The sequence below is a fragment of the Rhipicephalus microplus genome, chromosome X (genome assembly GCF_043290135.1).
Source record: "Rhipicephalus microplus isolate Deutch F79 chromosome X, USDA_Rmic, whole genome shotgun sequence".
NCBI lineage: Eukaryota > Metazoa > Arthropoda > Arachnida > Ixodida > Ixodidae > Rhipicephalus > Rhipicephalus microplus.
Window position 1 is genome coordinate 354,973,988 of NC_134710.1, and position 25,373 is coordinate 354,999,360.

The 25,373-nt window shown below is 44.1% G+C and overlaps 1 protein-coding gene across 2 annotated transcripts in view; it reads left to right on the forward strand.

Moving 5' to 3' along the window:
- The window catches only part of LOC119161987 (nose resistant to fluoxetine protein 6), an 88,304-nt gene that overhangs the window by 35,698 nt on the left and 27,233 nt on the right, over positions 1–25,373 (forward strand). For both annotated transcript variants that reach the window (XM_075879853.1, XM_075879852.1), the window contains 9 exons: positions 597–708; positions 1,425–1,509; positions 6,122–6,210; positions 9,862–10,041; positions 14,911–15,004; positions 15,209–15,295; positions 16,428–16,596; positions 17,803–17,885; positions 23,815–23,937. In XM_075879853.1, the coding sequence (XP_075735968.1) occupies positions 597–708; positions 1,425–1,509; positions 6,122–6,210; positions 9,862–10,041; positions 14,911–15,004; positions 15,209–15,295; positions 16,428–16,596; positions 17,803–17,885; positions 23,815–23,937 (1,022 nt within the window). The remainder of the gene's footprint in view (positions 1–596; positions 709–1,424; positions 1,510–6,121; positions 6,211–9,861; positions 10,042–14,910; positions 15,005–15,208; positions 15,296–16,427; positions 16,597–17,802; positions 17,886–23,814; positions 23,938–25,373) is intronic.

The following is a 25,373-nucleotide window of genomic DNA, read 5'->3' on the forward strand; positions in this document are numbered from 1 at the left end:
GCGTCCTATTTTTACCCATTTCGGTGATCGGTGTAAACATTTTGTGCGCATTCTGGTGCCAGTTATCCTTCGGAAATGACCTCCAGATGAAGTAAAGGTTAATTTCCTTCTAATGCCCCTTCCTCCCGCACTCTTACCGTTCTCCCTGTACCGGCCCTTGCTGGAAGAAAGTGCGTGAGTGCGGAAGTAAGTTTGAGTAAGTAAGCGGAAGTAAGTTTGATACTCCTGAGCTAGGGAGACAGGGCCAGAAAAAAGACAAAAGAGCAGGAAGAATAGCTAGAGACCTACCCCACCTCCTCCTCTGCAATTGTTAAGCGTGTACTTTGGAAGAAAGCTTCGACAAGATAAGACATCCAGGATCCACTCGCCATTCATAAAGTATATGCACAACCCCATGCTCCAAGGCATCTCTAGGTATTGGCACGTTCATGGCCGACTTTGCGCAATAATTTCACAATCGTGTCACTACGCTTTTGGCATGCTCACATGCGCCAGATGTTTTAGTTAATGTGTTTGCATTCTCCTTCCGGCTGAAACTTTAAAGTACTGTTTGAATGACCAATGATCATCTCAGCTCTTTGTTCTTCTTTTTGCAGGTGATAAAATTTAAGAACTACTTCTACGACACCAGATTCCCCACATTTCGGTTGGCGGTGTGCACCATGAACTTCTGCAATGAACAAGAACTGCAGGAGTTGGCTAAAGCAAGTACGTCAGCATTAGAACTTCAATTTCAGTTAAAAAAAAAATATGCTAAACTCTGAATTGCGCTCTCAGTGAGTCATTCATTGAGGATTTCTTTCTTTCTATTTATGTTTTGCAGCTTGGTTTCCCCATGCAGTGCAGGCTCTTCAAGGCCGCTTAACACAATCATACTACATTTTTAATCTACCGGCTTCCGCAATGGAATTGAGAGACAGTTAATTATATGCATGTTTCTTTTTTTATCAGCGTTGCTAATTCTGCAGTTGCCTCATAGTGTTAGTCAAAGCCCACTTCCTTCACCATAAGCGCGATAACAGTTTCCTGTTATTAAGACTGTCTTTAAAAACTTCAAGGACACACATGATTTGCTCTTCACGGCGTGCATGCACTTTTGCGACGTTTGTGGACGTGTCACTTGTTTTTTGACAAAGTGTATGGGGGAGCCATCAATGGTAACATTTGCAGTAGGCGTTTTGTGTACCTCGATCTGACTTCAAGAGGATTGAACCTTTCGGAAAGTAGACAACGAATGCACGAAATCATTACGGCAGGGCTATAGCATCACCTACAGGGTCGTTTGAGTTGAGCACCAACTAGGCGGCTTTTTTCGTTCCGAATGTTTGAAGATACCACATACCTCGTCTTGACTGACGCGTACTGTGCACCGACCATGAACGACAACATTATTTTGCAGTGTCAGTGTTTCCTGGTTTTCGCAGTTATTCCTCCTGTGATGGATTTCCAGGTCAAGTACTGCTCGACCAATGAATACCACCGTCCAACTCTGACGGAGCAAGTCATCCTGTGAGTGTACCATGAAAGTCAAGCGAATAAGAAATGCGTATATTGAAGATATATATGTTCAACAATACCATAACCGGTCTTGGGTGAATGAACCATGCTGCACCACGTGAGTTCTCGTTGGTGTGCCGGCTTCGGTAATAGTAAGTACTGCATCGTGCATGGCTGAAATATTCTCTTACTAAAGCTTTCCGCATAAGACGCTTTTGAGAGTACAGGCTCTATTCATCGAAGATCCTTTTCGAACATGCAAAAAATTCATTGAACATCCTATTCGAGCTTTTTATAAGGTTTTCCAGCACTGCAAAAAATTATTTTTCTTATATTTTCTTTTTTTGTTAAGCTCGGACTGCGCTTGAATTATAATGTCTCAAATCTCACCTACCTTCTCGTAAATAGATAATTGTGGCAGAGTAAAAACTTGGCAGCCTTGGCAAATTTAATACTTCGCTTCTATATCCGCGATCACAATACAGCTCTTTGGCCAGTTACTATTTTCATTTGCTTCCCTCTTTCGACAACATCAAAACGCTGTAAGCTGTGGCCGAAATACTCTGCTACGAACGATTACAGCTAAGGTGTTTCATTTCGACAACAGATATATGAATAATCGCGCCTCGTTTCTGCATCTCTGCCATGTTCCGTACAATACCAAATCGATCCCATCGAACGTCCTACACGGAGTAAAACTAGGTGCGCGAGCGTCCCGAACAGATGCAGCTGAAGCAGAGATGGAACGAGCCGGCCATCACTGTCACACAAATGGCGTATGCGATAAAATCGACTCTCTGGTTAAATTTCTGAAATTGATTAGATTTGGTGTGATATGTCCCAAAAGCACCCTGCATATATGATTATGGGAGACGCCGTAGTGGATAGCTCTGAAAACTTCGACTAGCTAGGGTTCTTTAACGGGCTCCCGAATCTAAGCACGCGGGCCCAGCATTTTTGTCTCGATAGAAAATGCAGCTGCCGCAGCCGGGGTTTCATCCCGCGACCTACAGATCAGCAGCCGAATAGTTCAGCCGATGGACCACCGGGGTGGGGCTTCTGGAATAGAGCTAATACCACCACCCCCACGCGTATGAGAACTGCCGTCGGCGGCTCCGCAAGCAGATAGCAAACACCTCACTCATCTCTCGCCGGGCTAAGAGCATGATGTTCACGTCGCTGGAGTGCAAAGTGCGAACTTTGATTGAAGCCATGTGGCTCCGAACGCTGGTGCACACGCTACCACGACAAGCACCAGTAGACGGCTCTCATATCCTTGTACTTGAGGTGATGTGCTCTCACCGCTTACTTCGCGTTCGGAAGGCAGTGAGCACAGAAAGTGCTCCGCTCTCAGGGGGAGCCGTTTTTTCTTACACGAGGGTTCAGTTTCACGCGAGCTCGGGCACAACAGAGTTAGCTGCTATCCTGACTTCGTAAAACATTCCAGGTTTTAAATGCGAAGCCTTCCTGTTGTAAACTTTGGCGACTTGAGCGTATCTATATCTATCTATCTATCTATCTATCTATCTATCTATCTATCTATCTATCTATCTATCTATCTATCTATCTATCTATCTATCTATCTATCTATCTATCTATCTATCTATCTATCTATCTATCTAGCTAGCTAGCTAGCTAGCTATCTATCTAGCCGCCTACGACACTTAGCTCTCCTGTTCCTTCCGATAATGGTATCGATGTCAAAATTGGTATGGTATATCAAGACTGTATGATCACATTGATGAGCATGGGTTACTAGTCATGACATCAAAATCATGACAAGTATGTCATGAATGTTATGGTGCTGCTTCTCCTACGGTGGTTTCGTTCACAGGCTATATTGCAGAACTGGAATGGTATAACTTTACTGCACGGTGAACGTAAGTGAGAACGTGTAAATGATGACATGCATGTCATGACCACACGCCATGCTCATGGTGCGCGCGCGGTTGTTTCACCAGCTTCACATATACTAAATTTGGTATTACAGGACGTGAAGGATGACAATGTTATATGAGTGCTGCAAACATGATTATCATGAGATATGTGTCATGTAACATAGGACTACTTGCTACGTTCATAGCACACTCGCGGCCATTCTGCTAGCTCCCCATATATAGTATATATAGGGTTTAACGCCCCAAAACCACCGTATGATTATGAGACACGCCGCAGTGGAGGGCTCCGCAAAATTCGACCACTTGTTGTTCTTTAACGTGCACCCAAATCTAAGCACATGGGCCTACAGCATTTTCACGTCCAACGAAAATGCAGCTGGTGCAACCAAGTGCTCCACATATAGCGAATTCGGTATATCGTTACGTTAGCAGACTATGACGAAGGTAAATGACGCCTCCAAACATAATAATCATGACATCAAAGTCTTGTACGGCATAATTTACGTAAGCCTCGTAATGTTGTGCTGATTTTAAAGCGACATATCAACCTTTGTTATTCATGCTTCGCATATCATCGATTCCCACTGTACGTGGGATCTGCCAATTTTTAGCTACTGTTGTGTGTGTGTTTGTGCGTGTGTGCATTTGTGCGTTTGTGTGTGTGTGTGTGTGTGTGCGTGTGCGTGCGTGTGTGTTTGTGTGTGTGTGTGTGTGTCTGTGTGTGTGTGTGTGATTAATGAGCCATGTTTATTTACTTTCAACCCGGGTGTTTCAGGTGGCATACATAACCTTGACGCGGCAGTTATAACCGGTCTTCGCAGTCAGCAAGCGACTGCCAGTTCTCCTGGCTGATTAAGGGTTCACGCTATAGCCGCCGGCATGCAATGGGGACAGGTTGAAGGCTATGGTCCCCATTCGTTTCAGCTGGCCTGCTGTCGCTGCTTGAGCATGTGTTCAACTCTATGCGATACAAAGGAAGGTCCCCGCCACGGTGGTCAAGTGGCTACGATACTTGGATGCTGACCCACAGGTCGGGGGGTCAAATTCCGGCTGCGGCGGCTGCATTTCCAATGGAGGTGGACATGCTGTAGGCCCGTGTGCTCAGATTTTGTGAATGTTAAATAACCCCAGGTGGCCGAAATTTTCGGAGCCCTCCACTACGGCATCTCTCATAATAATATGGTGGTTTTGGGCTTTTAAACACTACGTATCAATGAATGAATACAAAGGAGCTTATATTGACCAACATATCAAAGGTTGAGCCCAAGCACAGACGAGAACCAGTGTCGTAACAGAAAGAAAGTGCGCGTACTCCAATGCCGTGTCGGTATATGTCATTCTTACGCTTTCTACTTCAATCTCTCTCATTCCTTTAGTGGCAACAGTTGCCGCATATGCATACTTTCTTTAATTCACCAATACAGTTCAAGGTATTCTTCTTTTGTTTTCCTGAGCTGAGGAAACACGTTGTAAATAGAAAATTGTGTCCACCGTGTATGTAGTCAAAAAAGTGAATGTCGTGTCCCTTACCAGCCCAAGAGTCCTTGTACGATTGGCGTCAAATCAACTTTGTCAGCGGAGCACGTGTCGCAAGTCTTACCGAAGGTGTAGCATGCAATTTCTAGTCCACATAATAGGGTGTCATTAGTTGACCGATTCTGAGTGGCCGACAAACTCTGTGCTGGAGCACTCAAGTCTGGCGGAGAGCAAGAAATGGGAATCAACCAAAGGAACACACATGCTCTCTCTGAAGCCAATTGAAGGATCAGAATGAAACGTGATGCGCGCGTCTCTTTTCTTGCATGAGTGAACACGCTGGGCGTAGTGACGCTACGCTAGCGAAATGTGAGCGCCAACGCGAGGCACCACTGAGTCGACCGGCGTCCGTTGGTGCGCCGAACGTTGGCACCGCTTCAAGGCTACGGGTGCTTGCGACTTCTGGTAGAATCCGCCGCTTTTCACGGAGCATAAAAAGTGCATCCGTAGATTGAATATCAATACGGAGTGGCTTAAAATCTGCCAATTGAACATATAAGGAGAACTCTCAATCTGCCAATGGAACAGACTTGCTCCTCATGTAGTAGAAGAAAGTATTATCGGAAGTGCTCCGAAACTGCCAATGAATGACACAAACGGACAGATCCGCTCCACATATAGTGCTGCAATATGGCAGAAGTATGCGATTCCCTGGCAGTAAAATATTTTTGCTGCTGTTCTAGTTCTGACATTCAAAATGAAGGAAACAAAAGTAATACAAAATAAAAGTGAAACTAGAAAAGGCGTTCGGCACGCCTTTGAAGACCATTACATTCACCACGTCCGAACTAGAACGCAAGCATAAATAATATAACTAAAATAAAGAAATGACGCAGTGCTGCCAAGCCGGATGTGCGCCGATGTCATTGGCGATGACGTTACGGTGAAGGCAACACCATCGACAATGACCACGCGCCCCGCTGTGCGCATTTCATTTGACACTGGTAGCACACAATTGTTAAGCCAATCGTTGTTGCATTAAACTCAAACACGACTTCTGCTGACAACCATCAACTACGGCGCTAGACTGCAGATATTCCGCGGTGTCGTGCAATTGTGATGGAAGACGCAAAACGCCGTCTTCTTGTCCACGTTTTAAAGTTATCATTATGTCGGTACTGGAAGAAACACGTAAACGAAGCAACTGAAGCTTCTCGCTTTGCTTACCCCTTTTTGTGTTTTGCTTACAGCGCATTCCTGGCCATGATCTTCTTTATGGTTGCCTTGGGCACTGGATTAGACATTTACTCTGAAACTAAAGCACGCAAGTATCACAAAAGTAAGTAGCACATGTGAACGCATGCATTTGTTTTTATGTAAACCATTTATTCGTAAACGAGAATATGTTATCTTTTCTACTACTACTACTACTACTACTACTACTACTACTACTACTACTACTACTAATAATAATATTAATAATAATAATAATATTTGGGTTATTTATTTATTGATTGATTTACAAGAAAATGTTGTGAAATACTGGGGGAAAAAACTGATACGATCAGCTTGTGGGTGTCCTGGCCACCCTACACGTGTTACAGCATAAAAAGTGGTAACCAACACAAAAAAACAGAAAAATGACATGCACAAATTATATATATATATATATATATATATATATATATATATATATATATATATATATATATATATATATATATATGAATATCCCTCATGTAAATATGTAACGTGCTTCAATATACATAATAAAAAATGAATTATTTTTCTTGAAAAACAGCAAAAAACGAAAAAGATAAGGACGTGCCAAAACCACGATATTGCTGATTAGAGACGCCCAAGTGCAGGGCTACGACAGTTTCTGTCATCTAGGGCTCTTGAACGTGCGCCTAAATTTAAGATCACGGGCCTCTAGCATTTTCACCTTAATCGAAAATGCAGGCGCCGCAGCCAGGATTTATTTCAGTGATCTTCGGGTTAGCAGTAGAGTGTCATAACCACAAGACCACCATGACGTGTCTGATCTTTTTCTAAGAACGTTGCTTTACGTGGTAGTGGGTTTTATCTCACCTTACTCTTATCGATAATTGACGCATCCTCACAGCGGGAATCATTGTATAAAGAATCATTGTGTAAATAAATTTAAAAAAACGAGAATATTGTATATACAACATTTTTGCAGGAGTATTTGACCTAAATGACTTTTCAACGTCCCTTTAAACTGCAGAGAATATCATGTAAGCCTGCATTCATTCTGGCGTAGTGTAATTGATGCATTAGCCTTGGTGCAGTTCCTGTAGTTTCACCCCGGCGCGGTCGTGAAGCTGTTACGGCACTTGGCTGCTAACCCGAAGATCGTGAGATCGAATCCTGGATGCAGCGGCCGCAATTTCAATAGAGGTGAAAATTTTTGAGACCCGTGTACTTAAATTTAGGTTCACAGGTGACCGCGAAGAATCACAGGTGGCCGTAATTTTCGGAGTCTTTCACTACAGCGCCTCTCACAATGATATCGTGGTTGTGGAACGTTAAACTACGAAAATTATTATTACTCTACTTTATTTTCCAGCTAAATTTCATTGTTCGAAATAATGTTCGTCGCGATGGATGCGCGCTCGTTAGGCGTGCTCGACAATTGTGCATACAAGCCAGCACTCAAACAAGGATGAACGAGAAGGTTACACTAGAGTCCCACAATACAGTTCACGTGCTGAAGCAGAATCGCTAATCATGCGAGTTGGTGGATGTTCACAGAGAGTTCACATACGCGTACTTTATGCCCGCTTCTTTTTCTTCCTTTCAAGAGCAACGTTTAGGTTTTTTGACTACAACGCTAAACATATATTGTGCGTGCAGCACTTTAAGGGACTCGACTGTCGTATTCTGTCATCTTAGGTGTTCTTAGTCGCTCTGAGTAACGCAGGCAAAACTTATATGACATTGCCAGCTGTAGCACATTGAGCGCACGCCCCCGCCAAAAAAAATCAACTTTCTCTTGTATTTAGAGCGCCTTGACGATGATGTTAGAAGCGCACATGACAGCTATGACTTGAGAAACACGGCAACAGGAACAACTTATAAATATTGAAAGAGGAAACAAGCAAGCAACAGGGGGAAAGAGAGAACAAGCGAAAAAAATGCAAGCAAAAATAGAACTGAAAAGTTATAAGGGGAAAAGACACAAAAAATGAACGAGGTTGAAGAAGAGTAGAAAAAAAACGAGAAAGAAAGCATGCTACCAAGATGCACACTTCCATCAAGCTCACGACCACCAGGGCAAAATCTTCTTCATTTTACTTTTTTTAAATATAGTTATTGCATAAATTCAATGCAGGAACACGAATAGCACAGCAAACACTGAAGAAACTAAGGACATGAGGTATTTGTGGGACTAGCGCACCAAGCGTCTTTTTGTAACAAACCAAAACAAGAAAACTTCTGCCAATAACAACTTTTTCAAATATTGTGTCTCACAGCAAGAGCCTCAGAATCTTTGGAACCAATGAGACATTGCCCTATCGCATTGGAGATTGTTGTTCTAAGCGGGCTTGTTGGCATTCTTAACTCTGTGAATGATACATTTTGTAGGCAGGCGCTTCGTAAGATGCAAGAATTGGTAACAACGAAAAAAAAACGATCATTTCTAGAGCACTATGCTAGTTTTGCAATGTGTCCCATTTGCCAGAAGAGTAGTGTGACTATGTTTCCTCTTTCTTTATTTTGGAAAGTCTGCCTTTCAGCATAAAAATATTGATTCAAAAATACGCATGGCAATTTGCTTTGTGTATAACATGAAATAATGAGCGCAGATGGCGTCTACAAATCCAGAGGTCAAAGTTACTTGGTGAGTCAGCACTGAGGCTTTTTGCACGGATCTGACGATAATAGTTTAATTGTACATCCGTGCAGGTACACATGAGGTATGTGTCAGTCACATTGCTGCTTAATCGTCGCAAATTGGGCCCAATTTATTATGCGGTCTCGTCTAAACTAAAAAGCTCACTTATTCAAGCATATTTGAATATTCCTTCGTGGCCAGGTGTCGTGTGTAGATCTGTATCTGTGGCTCTGCGCCAATGATGTCAGTTTCTGAATATATAGGCGCTGCTTAGCCTCCTAGACAGGCGCCGCTCTACCCTATAGCTATTAGATTCCAGATAAAAAAGGTGCACAGAATTTTCCTAATACCAAGGAGTTATTGTAACATAATTGCTCTGAACGAAAAAGTTGCTGCAGCCTCAGAGAGGCTGCATCAACTACAGATGCATCAAACCAGCCACGAAGCAGCAATTAGTCGGAGTAGCCTAGTGATTTTCATTTATAGAATCACCAGATATGATAAAAAGAAACCGAGATAGAAGCTGTCTTATTTTGAACGACAGACAACTAAGCTCAAGCAGCCTTGCGCGTAAACGGTCCTAGAGAAATTTCTTCGAATGCAAATTCAATTGGGCTGGCTAAATGGGCTTCTGGGTCATGGTGGTTATGTCTACAGTACATGTTAATGCAGATACGAGGAACAATACGTACGATCTGGTATATCTACTGCATTGCATGCTTGTACAGTTGACATTATTTCAAATATTTAGTAGGATATTGCTAACCGGGGTTTTTCCCGTCATTTGCTTTGGGGGATTCACTTCACAACTATACCCACGAGTGGCCTTTTGTGTGCACCTCTCATTCTATAGGCACACGTCGCTTACGCCAAAATTCCCTCGCGACTGCAGAGTATCCCAAATATTGCCACTAGCACTATATCCGCGTTAGCTACTTTGCAAGTTAACGCCCACCAAGATAAGCCATTGACGCATATTGAGCCACATTTCCAAGCAACCCTACAGCGTAAAGTGCGCTCGAGTTGACCCCTGCTGCCAAGTTTCAGTCGCAATATATCGTCGTGTGCGTGCCACTTGGCCCGTATTCCTCAGCGGTTAACCATAGATTGTTATGGATGCTTTTGCGACAGATGCCCTGGTTCGGGTCGCACTTTGCTTCTCTCTGCTAAGCAACACGCGCTCCATGCTGAACATCAACAGGGATAGGAACTCGGACGCCTACAGATTCCAGTTCCTGCACGGACTACGCTTCTTCAGCATTGTATGGATCGTCATTGGACACTGCTACGGAACGCCATCGGATGTCTGGTGTGAGTACAAACAAAGCATGCATGCTTATGAAAAAGGTGCGCACATTTTACGGTGTTACTGCGAAAAGACCCAGTAAAAATGAAAGCTGTTATCAAGAACAAAACAGCCAATTCTGCAGCTGTCATGCTGTCTGTGCACGCAGGAACACATTCAATGATTACTGGATAAAACGTGTGCTCAGCGCAGCGTAAATTTGATATTTGACGTGCTATTACAAAAGGTAGGTGAGTCGCAGGCCTGTACACACACACACACACACACACACACACACACACACACACACATATATATATATATATATATATATATATATATATATATATATATATATATATATATATATCGGCTTGAGCGGACAAACGTACGAACACTTTTATTACTCCTACGTTTCAGCCGGGGTCCGGCCTTCCTCAGGGAATCCCTGACCAAGGCCCTGAAGCCTCGACGAAGGCCTCCCCGGCCGAAACGTAGGAGTAATAAAAGTTTTCATACGTTTGTCCGCTCAAGCCAATTTCAATATATATATATACATATACCTATATATATATATATATATATATATATATATATATATATATATATATATATATATATATATATATATATATGTGTGTGTGTGTGTGTGTGTGTGTGTGTGTGTGTGTGTGTGTGTGTGTGTGTGTGTGTGTGTGTGTGTGTGTGTGTGTGTGTGTGTGTGTGTGTGTGTGTGTGTGTGTGTGTGTGTGTGTGTGTGTGTGTGTGTGTGTGTGTGTTAAGCAAAAGAGAAGAGTTCAGAGAGTCCGGTACGTATAAGAAAAAAAATCGGGTACAGGGATGAGAAAGCAATACTTTTATGCCGAACGTTCAAGCTATACAACAACCCGCTATCCACTCACTACTTTACGCCATACATAAATTATGTATGGCGCAGCTCTGCCTTGTTGCCATCTCTGAAACCTTCTTTTTTCGCAGACTGATTGCTTCGATGTGCGTGCTGTGCATATGTTTTGTTTATTGTTTCGTCGTCATTTCACTCCATTGTAAGGAAAAATAGATGCGGTGGTGACATTTACGCAACAAAAATTTTCACTTGTTAAAACTTCAATACAGGCTCAAGTATATAGCTGATGTTATCCCATATGTACATGTTTCCTCTGCGTCCTTGTGAGAGGCAATACGTGGAGGAAATGTTTCAGCGAAAATTAGGCTAGGGTCTACTATACATGGCTATTTTTCTCCCTTTATATAAAATACCGGCAGTAAAATGAAAACAAAAAGGGTGAAGTAACCTATCATGGGTCTCAAAGCACAGGTTTCCAAATGACCTTGAGTTTTCGCCTCCTATATTTCTCAAGCAAGGAGAAATCAGCATACCTGTCGCAGTAGAAATATGCTTATTAAATATTCTACGTCCATCTGGCTAATTATCTCTCGATGTGGCTTCAAGATAAAAGTGGCATCGCTGAATTGATTCGATATTCTGTGACGTGGAGGTATTTATCCCTATCCCCGTCATGCGGAAGCAAGCAAACAAACAGAGAAACAAATGTAACCCTCGCTTACGATCAAGAAAGATTGGAAGTGATACAGACAAACTTTAATTAAAGCTCACAATGAGGAACAAATAGTACTTTTCTTGGCATCATCGCTGATGTCATCATAGAAGTGGCTAAGTATAAAATATGCATCTACGCAATTCAGAATGGTCGTTGGTTCAATTATAGCATGCGCTCGCGCGCTTCGTCACTTTTCGTAAAATGAGATAAAAATAAAGGCACGACTCAGACGTGTTTGGCGAAATGCCAGGCTTGTTCTTTGAGTTGTGTAATCTTGTGGGGAAAATGGAAGCACACGCGCACTAGTGGCGCCAAAGCAAGTCATTTGAATTCAACAGTCGTCAGCGGCTGAAAACACTCGAAATGGCACAGGCTGCGATGCGAGTAACATTCGAATTTTTTAATATCACACCTATGTGAACTAAAAATTTTAGGTTGTATGATTCATACGTGGGATTAAACGTCCGAAAACCACTATATGAATATAAGAGATGCCGTAGTTAATGACTCTAGAAATTTAAACCACATAGGCTTCTCTAACGTGTTCACAAATGGGTACACATATTAGGACACAGTTGAAGCTCCGCATCGAAAAAGTACAAAAAATACCCATAAAAAGAGCCCTAATTAGGTCACAAAAAATACAGTCACAAAGGAAACTTCTACGGTGGCCTTATCTCGCGGAATCAAACCGACTATCTGCCCTCATACACAAAAGACCAACGTGTTAACGACGACGACACGAAGAATGTTTTTATTCGTGAGCTTTTGAAAAAAAATAGGTACAGTATAGATGACACCTACATATTTAAAAAAAAAAAACGTACGCCGCAGCCCTGTCTGCGCTTTGTGTTTAAAAATGCTTCAGAAAAGCTAATTAGATAGTGTTCGCCCATCTAACAGTTCACCGTGCGCTTTGAAGAAATGTCATGTGTACGATCGGCACCAATTGAAACCCGAACAGCAGAACGTATTTGTAGTGCTTGTCGTGTTATGTCATAGACATGCGCGCGCATTCAGTTCGACAGCATTGCACATATACGCGCCATTCCATGGTGATAACTAGATGGCGTGCATTGCACCCCTGCGGAGAAGGCGACGTACCACATCGCCTTCTCACCAAACTAATTTGCTCCTCAGTCAACGTATCCTTTATTTCGTTCAATGCAAGGGAAACGTGTGCTCATCAAAGTGAGCCATGGGCCGCTTTAATTTAGGGAGTGGTTGCTATGCGACGCCACATTTAGGGTAGGGCTGGTATGGCTGCTTGCGTCACACATGCGTACGAGCGCTGTGCCACGAAGGTGCCATAGACGTGTCTCCCTTTCCAACATCATACGTCGGTCGGGTTTGTTCTTTCGTGCTCCTTCTTTGTGACTCAAAGCAAGACCACCGCCACCTCGCAGCGCTCTTAAAGTCAGCGCATGCATCAGCATCGCAGTGACGTTTCCCCATCGGTTGCCCACATAGCACCACGAATAGCGACACGCTATCTCAAAACACTCTACATTTATAGATCCAGAGTGATCGCCATCATTGTGAACATATGGAATGCAAGGCCCCGCCCCACAGTTCTGTACACAACTAAGCAAAAAGTACTTTAAGTCTATTCCGCTGCGAGGCACCACATTAAAGGTCATCTCCCCCATGGCCGCAAATCACACACCAAGCATAGGCAATGGGCTAGAGCAGGTCTATTAGAGAAGCTGGTGAACGGCTGGAACGGGCACATTACGCTGGCTTTGAAAAAGATACAGAAGCCACTGGTTAAATGAGTCTGCAAATTAATACGCCATACGTCAAGTCATGTCTTCCATATAGAGTGCATGAAAAGCAATGTCAGCATGTCACTTAGCGTTCTTCCTCTATCCAAACATGGATATAGGGGGGTATAAAAAATTTAAGTTTCTGAGTCACAAGTTCTCAGCAGCATCTCACACAGAAAGAGTGACACGGCAGCGATAAAAACATTTCGCCTATAGCATCAGGTTTACTGCAGATTAAGCAGTTCATTGATCATGGTACTTAGATACCATTGCCTAATAAGGTGGTTTTTAGAGTGAGAGCATTGTTGCATTTTTAAGGAGGAAAAGCTTTAATTGATAGAAAGATCGACGTCTTCATAGCGTTTAGGACACCACTTTCAGCCCCCTGCCTTCACGCAAAGTGACATAGATCCGTTGTACAGTGACATCATAACTGATTTCGTCAAGATAGCTGATTGATATGAAATATATATTGCATGAAAGACGAGGGCAGTTGCATAATAACAGAACGTCAGGCCATTTTTGTGCTTTCGAACAGTGGGAGAACCAGTGTATATGGTATCTTTGAGTGTATGTTTTTTTTTATTCGTCCAGTACAGTCAATGTAGGTACAATATATGAACACATTATTATTTCAGACCCACCAAAGTCACAGCTTCACTGGCTTCTATTTCACAGTATAGTCAAAGAGCTTTGAAATGTGTAGTTTGGTCGCATTATCCCGTGTCATTGACTTGCCTTTGGTGTGGGCTTTGAATACACAGCAGCACTGCTTCCTTACTGCCTGCTGATTCACTTGCAAAAGCGATAAGTACCAATACTGCAGCTTCAAGCATCAAAGCATTGCTGTAGTGTGCCCAGGTGTACATATCATAAATATAGCAACAATAAATCAACGGGAGCACACCAGCGTGATACGCAACCTAGTCGCTCGTACTGATAGCTACATCTTGCATTCGTAATGCTGAGGACGTTCAAACTTTCCGGCTATCACAAATACACCCGAGCTTAACCATAACTCGTGGACGCCCGGTAAAGTCAATCGGCATCAGGATGTGCCATATTCCAAGCGACCCCGAAAGATTGCCGCCACCGACTAACAATCATGTGGCTTTCGCGGCAGATGGTCGCAAGCCACTTTGCTGGCATTTGTTCCGACAACCTATTTCTGCTTCTCATGTGTTGTTTTCGAATAAGCCAAGCTGCGGCGTTAACCATCCACTGGATTGACTTGTAACGTCATTTACTTCAGCTTCAACAAGCGGTTGCTGATCTTTGTCACCATAATTTATCAGGATGGAGGTATATAAGCGCCAACACAGGTGCATTAGCATCAAAGACTGCTTGCCACCCCAATTGCAGTACACTATTGGCTAATTTTATTTTTATCTTTTATCAAAACTTCAACTGCTTGTATGACTTCACTTTTTTTGTAATGAACAGTATCTATGAAAAAGTAATGAACTGTCATCGTTTGTTCTTATAAATCGCAGGTAACATTACGCTATCTGTAAGTGTGTAATAAATTGCCAAATACCATGACCTCATAATGCGCGTTTTATTTCAGCTCGCCTGGTAAACAACATATCCCTCACTGACCGGTGGGACATCACAATCATATCGGCCGGATTCATCAGTGTCGACACATTCTTCTTCCTCAGGTGCGCATCATCAATACCGCCATATTTGCACCCGAATGTGCAAGATTTATCATTTTCAGCCAACAACTCAGGGCTTCGTCAAGCGGTGATGATGCGCGATTTTTTTTTTATTCAGTAAAAGCGTGACGCCGTCAATGCTGCAGTGAAGAGCAGCTGCAAAAGGAAGGGAGGTAACTTATCCTTGTTGTTTATGCTGTTTTTCAGTGCTTTTCTGCTTACGTGCGTCGTTTCTAAGCATGAGCATGTCGGCGTTGTCCTCTTCGTCGTGGCTGTGTTCAGGAGACTTATCAGGTGAGCTTGGATAACAAAACGCTACTGACTTTCACTACACGCCAGCATGCATAAAAGTGCACACCATCACCCTCCTTGCCCTCTGACAATGGTGTGTACGGAGCAGAAAAATAAGTACGGAAATGATAGCGCAAGAGCCTGTGATGCTATCTGAGCGAATGAACAGAGGGCGAACAGTGGGTTTGCTAACAGAATGAATAGAGATGAAAAACGTGAAAACTCGCATAAATCAGTCGGCGAAAGCGGTATACACTTGTAACCAGCAACTTGTAAAACTTCAGAGTATGCTACTTGCAATGAAGACTGATCTAGAGAAGTCGCTAGTTGACTAGGAATATTTATTGTATTTCGTTTATTTCGCTGAAAGTCCCAGTATTTTGACAATTTTATTGTATTGGTACAGCTTGTAAGCTTCACTTGGAAATCTCTAGAGCGTGGTTATGAACAACCATGCTGAAGTCCCATCAAGTTTATACAAACAACTGCATATATGATTCCACAAAATCATTTTTGTTTTCATTTCCTATTTAACTGCTAACGAAAAGTTGTAAGGTCCTAATAGCTTAGAAAACTATGGAAACATTTAAATGGTTGCAACTAACTACCTGCTGTTCACCACATTTGCATCTGACGTACGCCTCTACGTAAAACAAACAAAAAGAACACATGAAGCATCACACTATCCCGTAATAGAAGATGGGTTCACCTGTATCGGTGGTATATCACGGAGGTGACACCGTAATCATTTTATACAAAGGTTACGGTGTTAGGCTACTAACCCGAAACGTGGCGAAATGTTATAGGGGCCCATGTACAGTAGCCTTTCAGTGCACGTGAAAAAAAAGCCAAATGCGATAAATATGAAAACACCGCATATTAAGAACAAAATAAGCGTTAACTAACGGACAAAGCCACTTTTCAGAGCGTGCGTCATCTCTTCATGAATAGGCTAAGCGCGTATCCTATGCTACTGCTTGAAGCTGGACTATGCGCACATTATGAAGCACTGTTAAAATAACCGAAGCAACATAAAGTGTCCAAAGGCACGAATACATTTCGTTTTACTACTTGGCGATGCGTCCATGTCAGCGTAACTAAGAAAGTTTTGTTGTTTTTCTTTATTGGTTTGCAGGACACTAGTGCCACTCTTCTTCATGATAATGTGTATGTATCTGCTGCCACTCATGGTGTCCGGGCCTGAGGCACCAGAGTTCTTCGAGAAGCTGAATAAAGAAGTTTACGAGAACTGGTGGATGCTGTTGGCACAGGTCCGAAACTACTTCTACAGGGATGACGATGTGGTAGGAATTATTTTTGCATACTGTCTCGATGTTACATTACTTTTGACTACAGTGAACCCACAACGTGGTCTAGTGGTTATGGCGCTCAAATGCTAACCTTCAACTCGCGGTATCGAATCCCCGCCATGGCGGCCTCATTTTTTGACGAAGAAGGAAATGCTCGAGACCCGTGCACTAAGACTTAGGTGAGGGTAAAGAACCCCATATATATATATATATATATATATATATATATATATATATATATATATATATATATATAGTCTAGTCTGACCTAGAGTCTCGGTCAGACTCTAGGCCGTTTCGGCCTAGAGTCTGACCTTCATCCTGATGAAGGCCAGACTCTAGGCCGAAACGTCGAAATAAACCACGTTGTGACCGCTCACGGAGGATCTACTAGACTATATATATATATATATATATATATATATATATATATACATATATATATATATATATATATATATATATTGTTAATTTCTGGAGACGAACCACTACGGCGTCTGTCGTCTGTCAAAGTCATATCGTGGTTTCGCACGTCACAGTCCCCAAAGTTATGATCATCGGCGAAATAGGACGTCAGTAAAGAATAAACAAATAAAGTTAGAGTCGGGAATAAGGTATTACGTCTAAACATGGCACAGCGTTATTTTTTAATAAGGCCGATTAAAGCACTATCATTAAGATTCAATTTTATGGTTTGCACTGTATTCCATTTAAATGGAAAATTCTCCCCCTTATCGCTCTCTTCCCCCCAAAAAAGTCAGCGCGGAAGCGTAGGCGGCATGTTACTTTGACTATTTCAAATTTTTCGTCAATTGCGGTATATGTATTTTTAACATTATGTTCACATGGGATTCGTGTGCTTCTGTGCTTCCTGCACTGTTCTACTCAAGTTAATTTTTCTACGTTGCCTCTGGGATTCAAGATTATATGATTCGTTCGTTTTCGTCAATTTAATAAATACATATCTCGCTGTGTCGTAATTTCAGTAGCACTAATTATTATCTCCTGACCAATTTATTGGACCCAAATGCATGAAAAATGACAGCATTTTCTTCGAAATTGTATCAGTGCTTTTGGCCAAGATGCGTGATGTGACTGTCGTAGGCGCGCTTGACTTCTATTGTCAATTATGAAGTGGCACAGCTTGTAGTTTCCTAGGTAAAATGTAGGACATACACCTTATGCGGAAATGCCTTTCAGCCACTGCTTCCTCACCTGTGGTACTTGTCACTGGATTTCCAGTTCTTCCTGGTTGCTCTACCCATCCTCGTAATCTGCAAAAAGTAAGTTGTTTATTGTCGCCGCATTTGCTTTACTATTTCAAGAGAAAATTTAGAGCATGTTAATCCTTCATATCTGCCCGAAAGCTTTAGTTTTTTTCCTCATAAGTTACGTGGGGCCTCAGGAAGTGTTGGTCTAAGAATCAGTAGAGGAGGGGGGTGGGCGGAGCAAGTTTATACAGTGGCATGCATGCCCACAATAGGCACTGCGCCGTGCTCCCGACCAGGTTGCAGAAATTAGGTGCCTCTCCTCATCTTCTAACCACTACCACCATACCCACAGAAGAACGAGGCCGTGTTACCTAATAGTGAGTGTAAACATGTGCGCCAGGTACGACCCTTTACGTCAGGAGCCACGAACATGTGACCCGCCAGCCGCATGTGGCCCGCCGGCCTCTTGCGCCCTGCCCGCGTCCCGCGCATCATTCCTCCTCCAGTACCTATGACTTTATGGCTATTTGCGACATTTATAATTGTTGCTGTCACTATTTTTTGCATATCGTGATTCGTAACGCGTTCTGCGGGTAAGCTGCACATATGCGACTGATATTAAGCTTTTGTTTAGTGAGGCACTCATTCGGCAACCTTTTGTTGAGCATCAGCCGTGGAACAAAAACATTATACCGTAGGATTGTTGTCCAAAATATAGTGAAGATGTAGGTCGGAATCGATACGTTTCTCGAAACCTGACGCCCAATGCCCTGTTGGAATAGACCATACAGTGGATGTCAGAAAGGCGTTCTTTTGAATAACAACTTCAGCTCACATTTTGTTAAGTAAGCTCCCACCCACCACACCAATTTATACTTATTCACTGCACTGGCCCATTGCGGGATACGTTAAATGGCTCTGGTCGGCAGGTGATGCGAGTTGGAGAGCCCTGCTTTACCGATCACGAGTGAAGCACAGAGCTAAAAATAGGCGATATACAAGGGCCCGAGACCACGGCGCTGTCTCTGAGCAGGCTGTCTTTAATGTTCTGTTGTTGATAGTGGAGAAGTATATATGTATATATTGTAGTGATGGCCCCACGGCGGTGGTCTAGTGGCTAAAGTACTTGGCTGCTGACCCGCAGGTCGCGGGATCGAATCCCGGTGGCAGCTGCGGCTGCATTTCCGATGGAGGCGCAAATGTTGTAGGCCCGTGTGCTCAGATTTGGGTGCATGTTAAAGAACCCCAGGTGGTGCAAATCTCCGGAGCCCTCCACTACGGTGTCTCTTATAATCATATGGTGGTTTTGGGGCGTCAAACCCCACATATCAAATCAATTGTAATGATGAAAATTGGCAACGGAGCTTTGGCTCTCGCGCTCGGCCAGCGCGAAGCAGAGGAAGACGAGGTCAGATAAGAAAAAGTCAGCCTGCATCAAAGGCGTTGTCGCTTCATCTCAATCCTTTCTTATATATATATATATATATATATATATATATATATATATATATATATATATGTGTGTGTGTGTGTGTGTGTGTGTGTGTGTGTGTGTGTGTGTGTGTGTGTGTGTGTGTGTGTGTGTGTGTGTGTGTGTGTGCAACCTCACCAGCCCTCGAGAATGGACAACATGGATAACGAGGTATGAAGATTACGCCTTAATTCGCGGCCGGAATTGACACAGCCAACGACGAGGTCAAAGTGCGAACTCTTTTATATTGCATAAGTTCCTAAAGCACCTAGCGTCTTGTCACTGCTGAGACTGCTTTGCTCCGGAAAACCGCCCGTTTGCGGAAGTCAAGGCTAAGCTAACTTCGTATTTTGTCCACGCTATCAATCAGATTTACGAGAGCCGCCGATTTCACCACCGTGTGCAACAACTTAGGGAGCCGGTGGATAAATTTTTTACCGCGCTTAAGAATCTTGTGAAGCGTTGTGGGTACAACAACGCCGAGATGGAAGACCGCCTTGTGCGAGACAAGTTGTCGCTAGATTGCGGAATGAGAAGCTATCGGATCAATTGTGCCGATGTACGAAACCTACAACCGGGGAAGCGTTGTGCCAAGTGCGTGTTAACGAAGAAGCTGAAAAAGAGCGTCTATCCCGCGAAATTTCCAGCGACAGCGGGGCCTTCGACAGCTTAAACCTGGACGCGTTGCTACGCGCGAAGAACGCATCATCGTGTCACAGCAAGTCGGTGCAGCCAACTCAGTCTACTTGCGATTACTGTGGCTGTCATCACCACTCTCGAAAAGAATGCCCAGCTCGCAAGGTCACATGCAATTTGTGCAGCAAGGTCATTTTATTGCTGCTTGTCGGTCCAAGCGCCAGAAAGCGCTGGTAGGCTCAGTTGAACTTCACGCGCTCAGTACGCGTCGGGAACGATATGCCAACATTCACGCGAATGGTCACCTAGCACACTTCAAAATAGACCCAGGAGCCGAAGTAACGGTGGTTTCACCTCCCTTTCTGGCATTACCTACTGTTTTGGATTAAGTGGACGCCGAGGTATCTGTTCCTGGGAAGCAAAGGTTGCACGTTCTGCGATCTTTCACTGCCACCTTGCAGTGGCGTTACAAAGTGTCTGTGTAAAGACTGTATGTTATCAAGGAACAAACGACACACCTCCTGGTATTACCAGCAACAGAAGACTTGGGGACTGTTCAGTTTTTGGACTCTGTGGATAGTATTCCGTCCCCCCTAGCAAAAATTGTTCTTGGACTCGGGGGAGTGCAAGAAGAATACCACATCCGCGTCGCTCAAGATGCTCGTCCCTTTTCATTAGGTGTTCCTCGACGAATACCTCTGCCTCCGTTCTAGCAGGTGAAGAATGAATTGGATGAAATGGAAACCCAAAGAGCCATTCGCAAGGTTGGCGTGCCTACCGCATGGTGTTCAGGCCTCGTCGTCGTGCCGAAGCCGTCGGGCGGATACAAGCTCTGTGTCGACTTAACGAAGCTTAACAACGTAATTGTGCGGAAACGCTACATTCTGCCAACAGTTGAAGACATCTTAGGCCAGCTTTGTGGGGTAGACGTTTTTTCCAAGCTTTATGCAAGATCCAGCTTCCACCAAATCAAACTAACTCGTGAGAGCGAAGAACTGACTACATTCATAACACATTTTGGCCGCTATCGCTACAAGTGTCTTTTCTTCGGAATTGCGACAACACCCAAGTATTTCCTACGCTTTATGTCGAGACTGCTCGAAGGCATGACTGGAGTCGTCAACATGTTAGACAACATACTCGTCTTTGGTCGGAACCGTCAAGAGCACGACCAGCGTCTAGCTGACGTCTTGGCACGTTTAACTCAATTGGGCGTAATTCTTAAAGAAAAGAAGTGTCAGTTGCGAGTTTCTTCTGGCAAGTTCCTGGAAGTTGTCATCAGTGAGCGAGGAATCAGTCCCAACCAGGACAAAGTCAGGGCTATCAGGGATCTCCCACCACCAATCGATGTTAGTGGTGTTCGCCGATTACTTGAGATGGTAAACCATATGGCTCGATTCATTGAAAACCTGTCTAAGATCTCCGCACCTATTCGAGCACTCTTCAAAAAGAACAACGCGTGTAGCTGGAGTTATAACCAACAGCAAGCGTTCAAGAAGATAAGGTTTTTGCTCAACTCCGACACATGTATGGCCATGTAGAATCCGCATTGCCCAACTACACTATCAGATGACGCAAGCTCTCACGCCCTTGGCACCGTCTTACTCCAAGATCAACTGTCAGTAATTCGACGGGCAGTTGCCTATGCTTCTAGATCTCTCACTACTACAGAAAGACGCTACAGTCAAATGAAAAAGAAGTCTCTAGCTGTCACGTGAGCTCTCACCAGTTTCGACCAATAGCTGCGTGGACTCAGCTTTGAGGCCGTATCCGATCACCTTCTGCTTGTAGCTCTCCTGTCAAGCAACGATCTAGACGTCTTGCCACCTCGAATTCAACGTATGAGGATCAAACTGATGCGCTATCAGTTCTCCGTCAAGTATGTTCCTGGACAACTACTAGCCATAGCCGAAAAATTATCAAGAGCACCCTGCGATTTGCCAACTTCCAAAGCAGTCGGCAGCTTGGAAGTCTATACAGAAGAAATTCTCAAGGATCTACCTCCACAACTGGCGAATCAGCTGGACAAGATCCATCGCCTTGAAGCTCAAGATAGCGAGTGTTCTTTTACTATGGCTTATAGTGAAAAAAGCTGGCCGTCCAAGAAGAGAGTTCTGATCCATTTTGCACCATACTGGAAGGAGCGGGAAAGACTGAGTGAGTACGTTGGGTTGTTCTTACTGGATCGCCGCATTGTCATTCCGTCAGCTTAACGCAAGGAAATTCTTGCACTGCTGCATAAAGGACATCAAGGTGTCCACCGCTGTCAAGAGGGCGCCCGCGAGTGCGTTTGGTGGCCTCATTGCCACCAGAATATTGAGGACCTTGTGGCTCAATGTGCTAAGGGTGCTGAGACCCGAGTTTTGAGTTCTGAGCTACTGACACCAACGACGCCAACACCGGAACGACCATGGCAACGCCTCGTAATGAACTTGTTTCAGTTGGAAGGACGCGACTACGTTCTCACCGTGGACTACTACTCCAGATTTCCAGAAGTAGTCACACTCGGAATTTCGTCAGAAAAAGTGGTGGTTTCTGCGGTCAAGAGTTGTTTTGCTCGTTTAGAATACCAGACGTTGTGCAGACGGACAATGGACCTCAATTTCCGTGTAAGAAGTTCGCCGACTTTGCAACAGCGCATCAATTCTGCCACGAGACTAACAGTGCTCGATACCCTCAGAGTAATGGAGAGATAGAGCGCATTGTGCGTACCGTGAAAGATTTGCTGAAGCAAAGCCTGGATCTGTACCTCGCTCTACTCGCATACCGAGACACACCTGGAACTTCAGGCGTCATTCCAGCTCAGTTACTCATGGGAAGGAGACTACATACTTGTCGTCCGGTTCTGCCTGAACGACTTCTTCCAGCCTTACAAAATCACGAGGAATTGCAAGCACAAGATACTGCAGCGAAGTTGCAACAGGCGAAGGACTACAATCGCCATCTCAGTGCTACTCTTATTCTTTTCAATGTGGGGGAGGACGTGTGGATAAAGGATTAAGGTTGCAGCGGCCGTGTTCTCAGCCCCGATCAGCGACCGAGGTCGTACGTGGTCGAGACTCCAAATGATCTTGTCCAGAGGAGCCGTTGCCATCCGGTGCCGTTTGTAGGTGACAAAAATGTCCAAGGACAAGCAGCGACAGCTTCATCACCGACGAATGAAACTGTCATCAAATACGTCAACACCATCAGCCTCTACCTCAGCGCCGGAAGCATCATCTCCCAGTACTTCGTGCACATCGCCTGTGCCGCCTGTGAGGATGCTTTCCTCGCCTGAAGTGCAGACTCTACCTGTGCAAGCAAGTGCGTCTCAGTGTAGTGAACCTAAGCGTACGCGTAGTGGCCGCGCTGTGAAACCACCGCGCACGTTGAATATGTAACTATCCCGGGAGGGAAGGTGTAGTGCGCACGCCACCTCATGTGGAGTATATAGCAGGGGGGGGGGCAGTTCGGAATAAAGGGGACTTCTTGTTGTTGCTATGAGCTGTGCTCGTGTCTTACTCGGCGTCTCTGAACATGTGTGTGTGTGTGTGTGTGTGTGTGTGTGTGTGTGTGTGTGTGTGTGTGTGTGTGTGTGTGTGTGCGTGTGTGTGCGTGTGTGTGTGTGTGTTCTTAAAAATCAACAAATTTGGTTGCTAGCGCCATGGTCTCGGGTCCTTCCTTATCCAGTCTTTCAACTGTTTTTGAGTCGTAATCACAAAGCAATTGGCCCGAATGCGTACCCTATTGTTTTGCGGAATGCCGGCACAGAAATTCTAATTCGAATCATGTAGAGTAGCCGTTACTGCTATTAGACAGCAACCTGGATAAGTGTGAAGGGCAACAGGTATAATCATATCACTGCTTTATGCCATCATGGTTCTCGCTCACCTATACGACCATTTTCTATTACAGGAGGCCACAACTTGCCATCACGTTGTTTGCGCTGCTGTCGCTGGTCGGCTGTTTGATTGCCACGTGGCAAGCAGCCAGCAGCAATAGGACACCTTTCATGGTGGTGATTGTCGAGTCCATTCAGTAAGTATGCAAAACCACAATTGACTAACGAAAAAAAGGTCCTGAGAAATGGGACAGCAGTTTCATTTGAAGACCCAAAGAAGTGCCGTTTTTCAAAGGGCCACTAAGCCAACATCATGTTGCGCAGTCGTGGACACAGAAAACTAAGTGAAAGTGTATCGCTCGTGATACTCATGCGAAACAAAGCGACACAGGCGTGCGTACGAACGAATGGCGAAGTAACTTAAGTCACGATTCACAACCGATATTTATCGCATATTGACCAATAGAGAGATTATTACATCCTAACGTCACGTGAAAAAACAGCTCACATCACGAATTGTGCTGCAAACACAGAGACTCCAGGAGAGAATAACGTGCTCGTTCTGTACATTTTCCGAGCTTGTGTAGAGAAAATTTAAGACGGATTCAGCCTTCAGAAGTGAAGGGCAAGGGATAACGTCAGAATGGGTGGGGAAACCGTATTTGAGGACGTCGAAAATGTTCGCATTTTTTCTGCCCCTCCTAGATATTGAGACATTTTATTTCACCTGCCTCCCAAAGTTTTAATTGCGTATTGACTTTAAGGTTTATATAAAAAACAAGGAACAGCAGAAGTTTTAGCTTTTTTTGAAGCCATTGGTTCAGCACGTAACCAGTAAGAAGTATATAAGTGGACAGACACATATGCCAGAGCCGGAGGATTCGTCCAACTACGCAAAACCGCGATATTTTGGAGCAAGCCAACTCACTCCTGCTGAACCTTCTGGTAATTCTGGTCTGCTCAGCAATAATAATCCAAATAATTCTCTTAAGAACACGTACTTGTAGAAGCTTTGAGCTTTAATTGTCATGCAGCACGGGTATAATTTGCGACTCAGTCGATCAGAATCACCGCAGGCATCTTGGCAGCCATTTTGAGTTTGTGATCAGATGTTCATATCACGTCGCTGTTTATGTGATAGTGCCGCTCAAGTACGGCTTCCCATGCAATGGAAACGTTTTCCACTATCGAGTGGCTGAAAGTATAAGTACGCCTCGGGTGAACGCGGCTCAGCGTGGCCGCGCTTCGCTGAGCACCGGCGCATCCGGCGTGACCACGCATCAAAGCGTATCGTCCAGCACCTACAGGGACCCTTGCTAGGTACTTCACGTTGCCTGCTACAGTGGTGGAGCCCACTGCCTTGTAGCAGCCACCACAGCCAAAGTGCCATCACTCTAAAAATTATGGAAGGTATCGTAAGAATAAAAAGGCCAAGTTACTCTTCAGAGCATTTTCTTCTGCTCTGAAAAATTGTGAGATAGAGTGAAATTAATTTTTACTTCGCATAAAAGGAGAGAGAGTGAAACGGCTTTCTGCTCTACTTCTCTCTGTGAAAGAGCAATTCCCATTTATTCTTTATGCACGAGAAAGTAAAACGTGGGTGTACTGCGGCTCTTCATTATATTTGGACGTG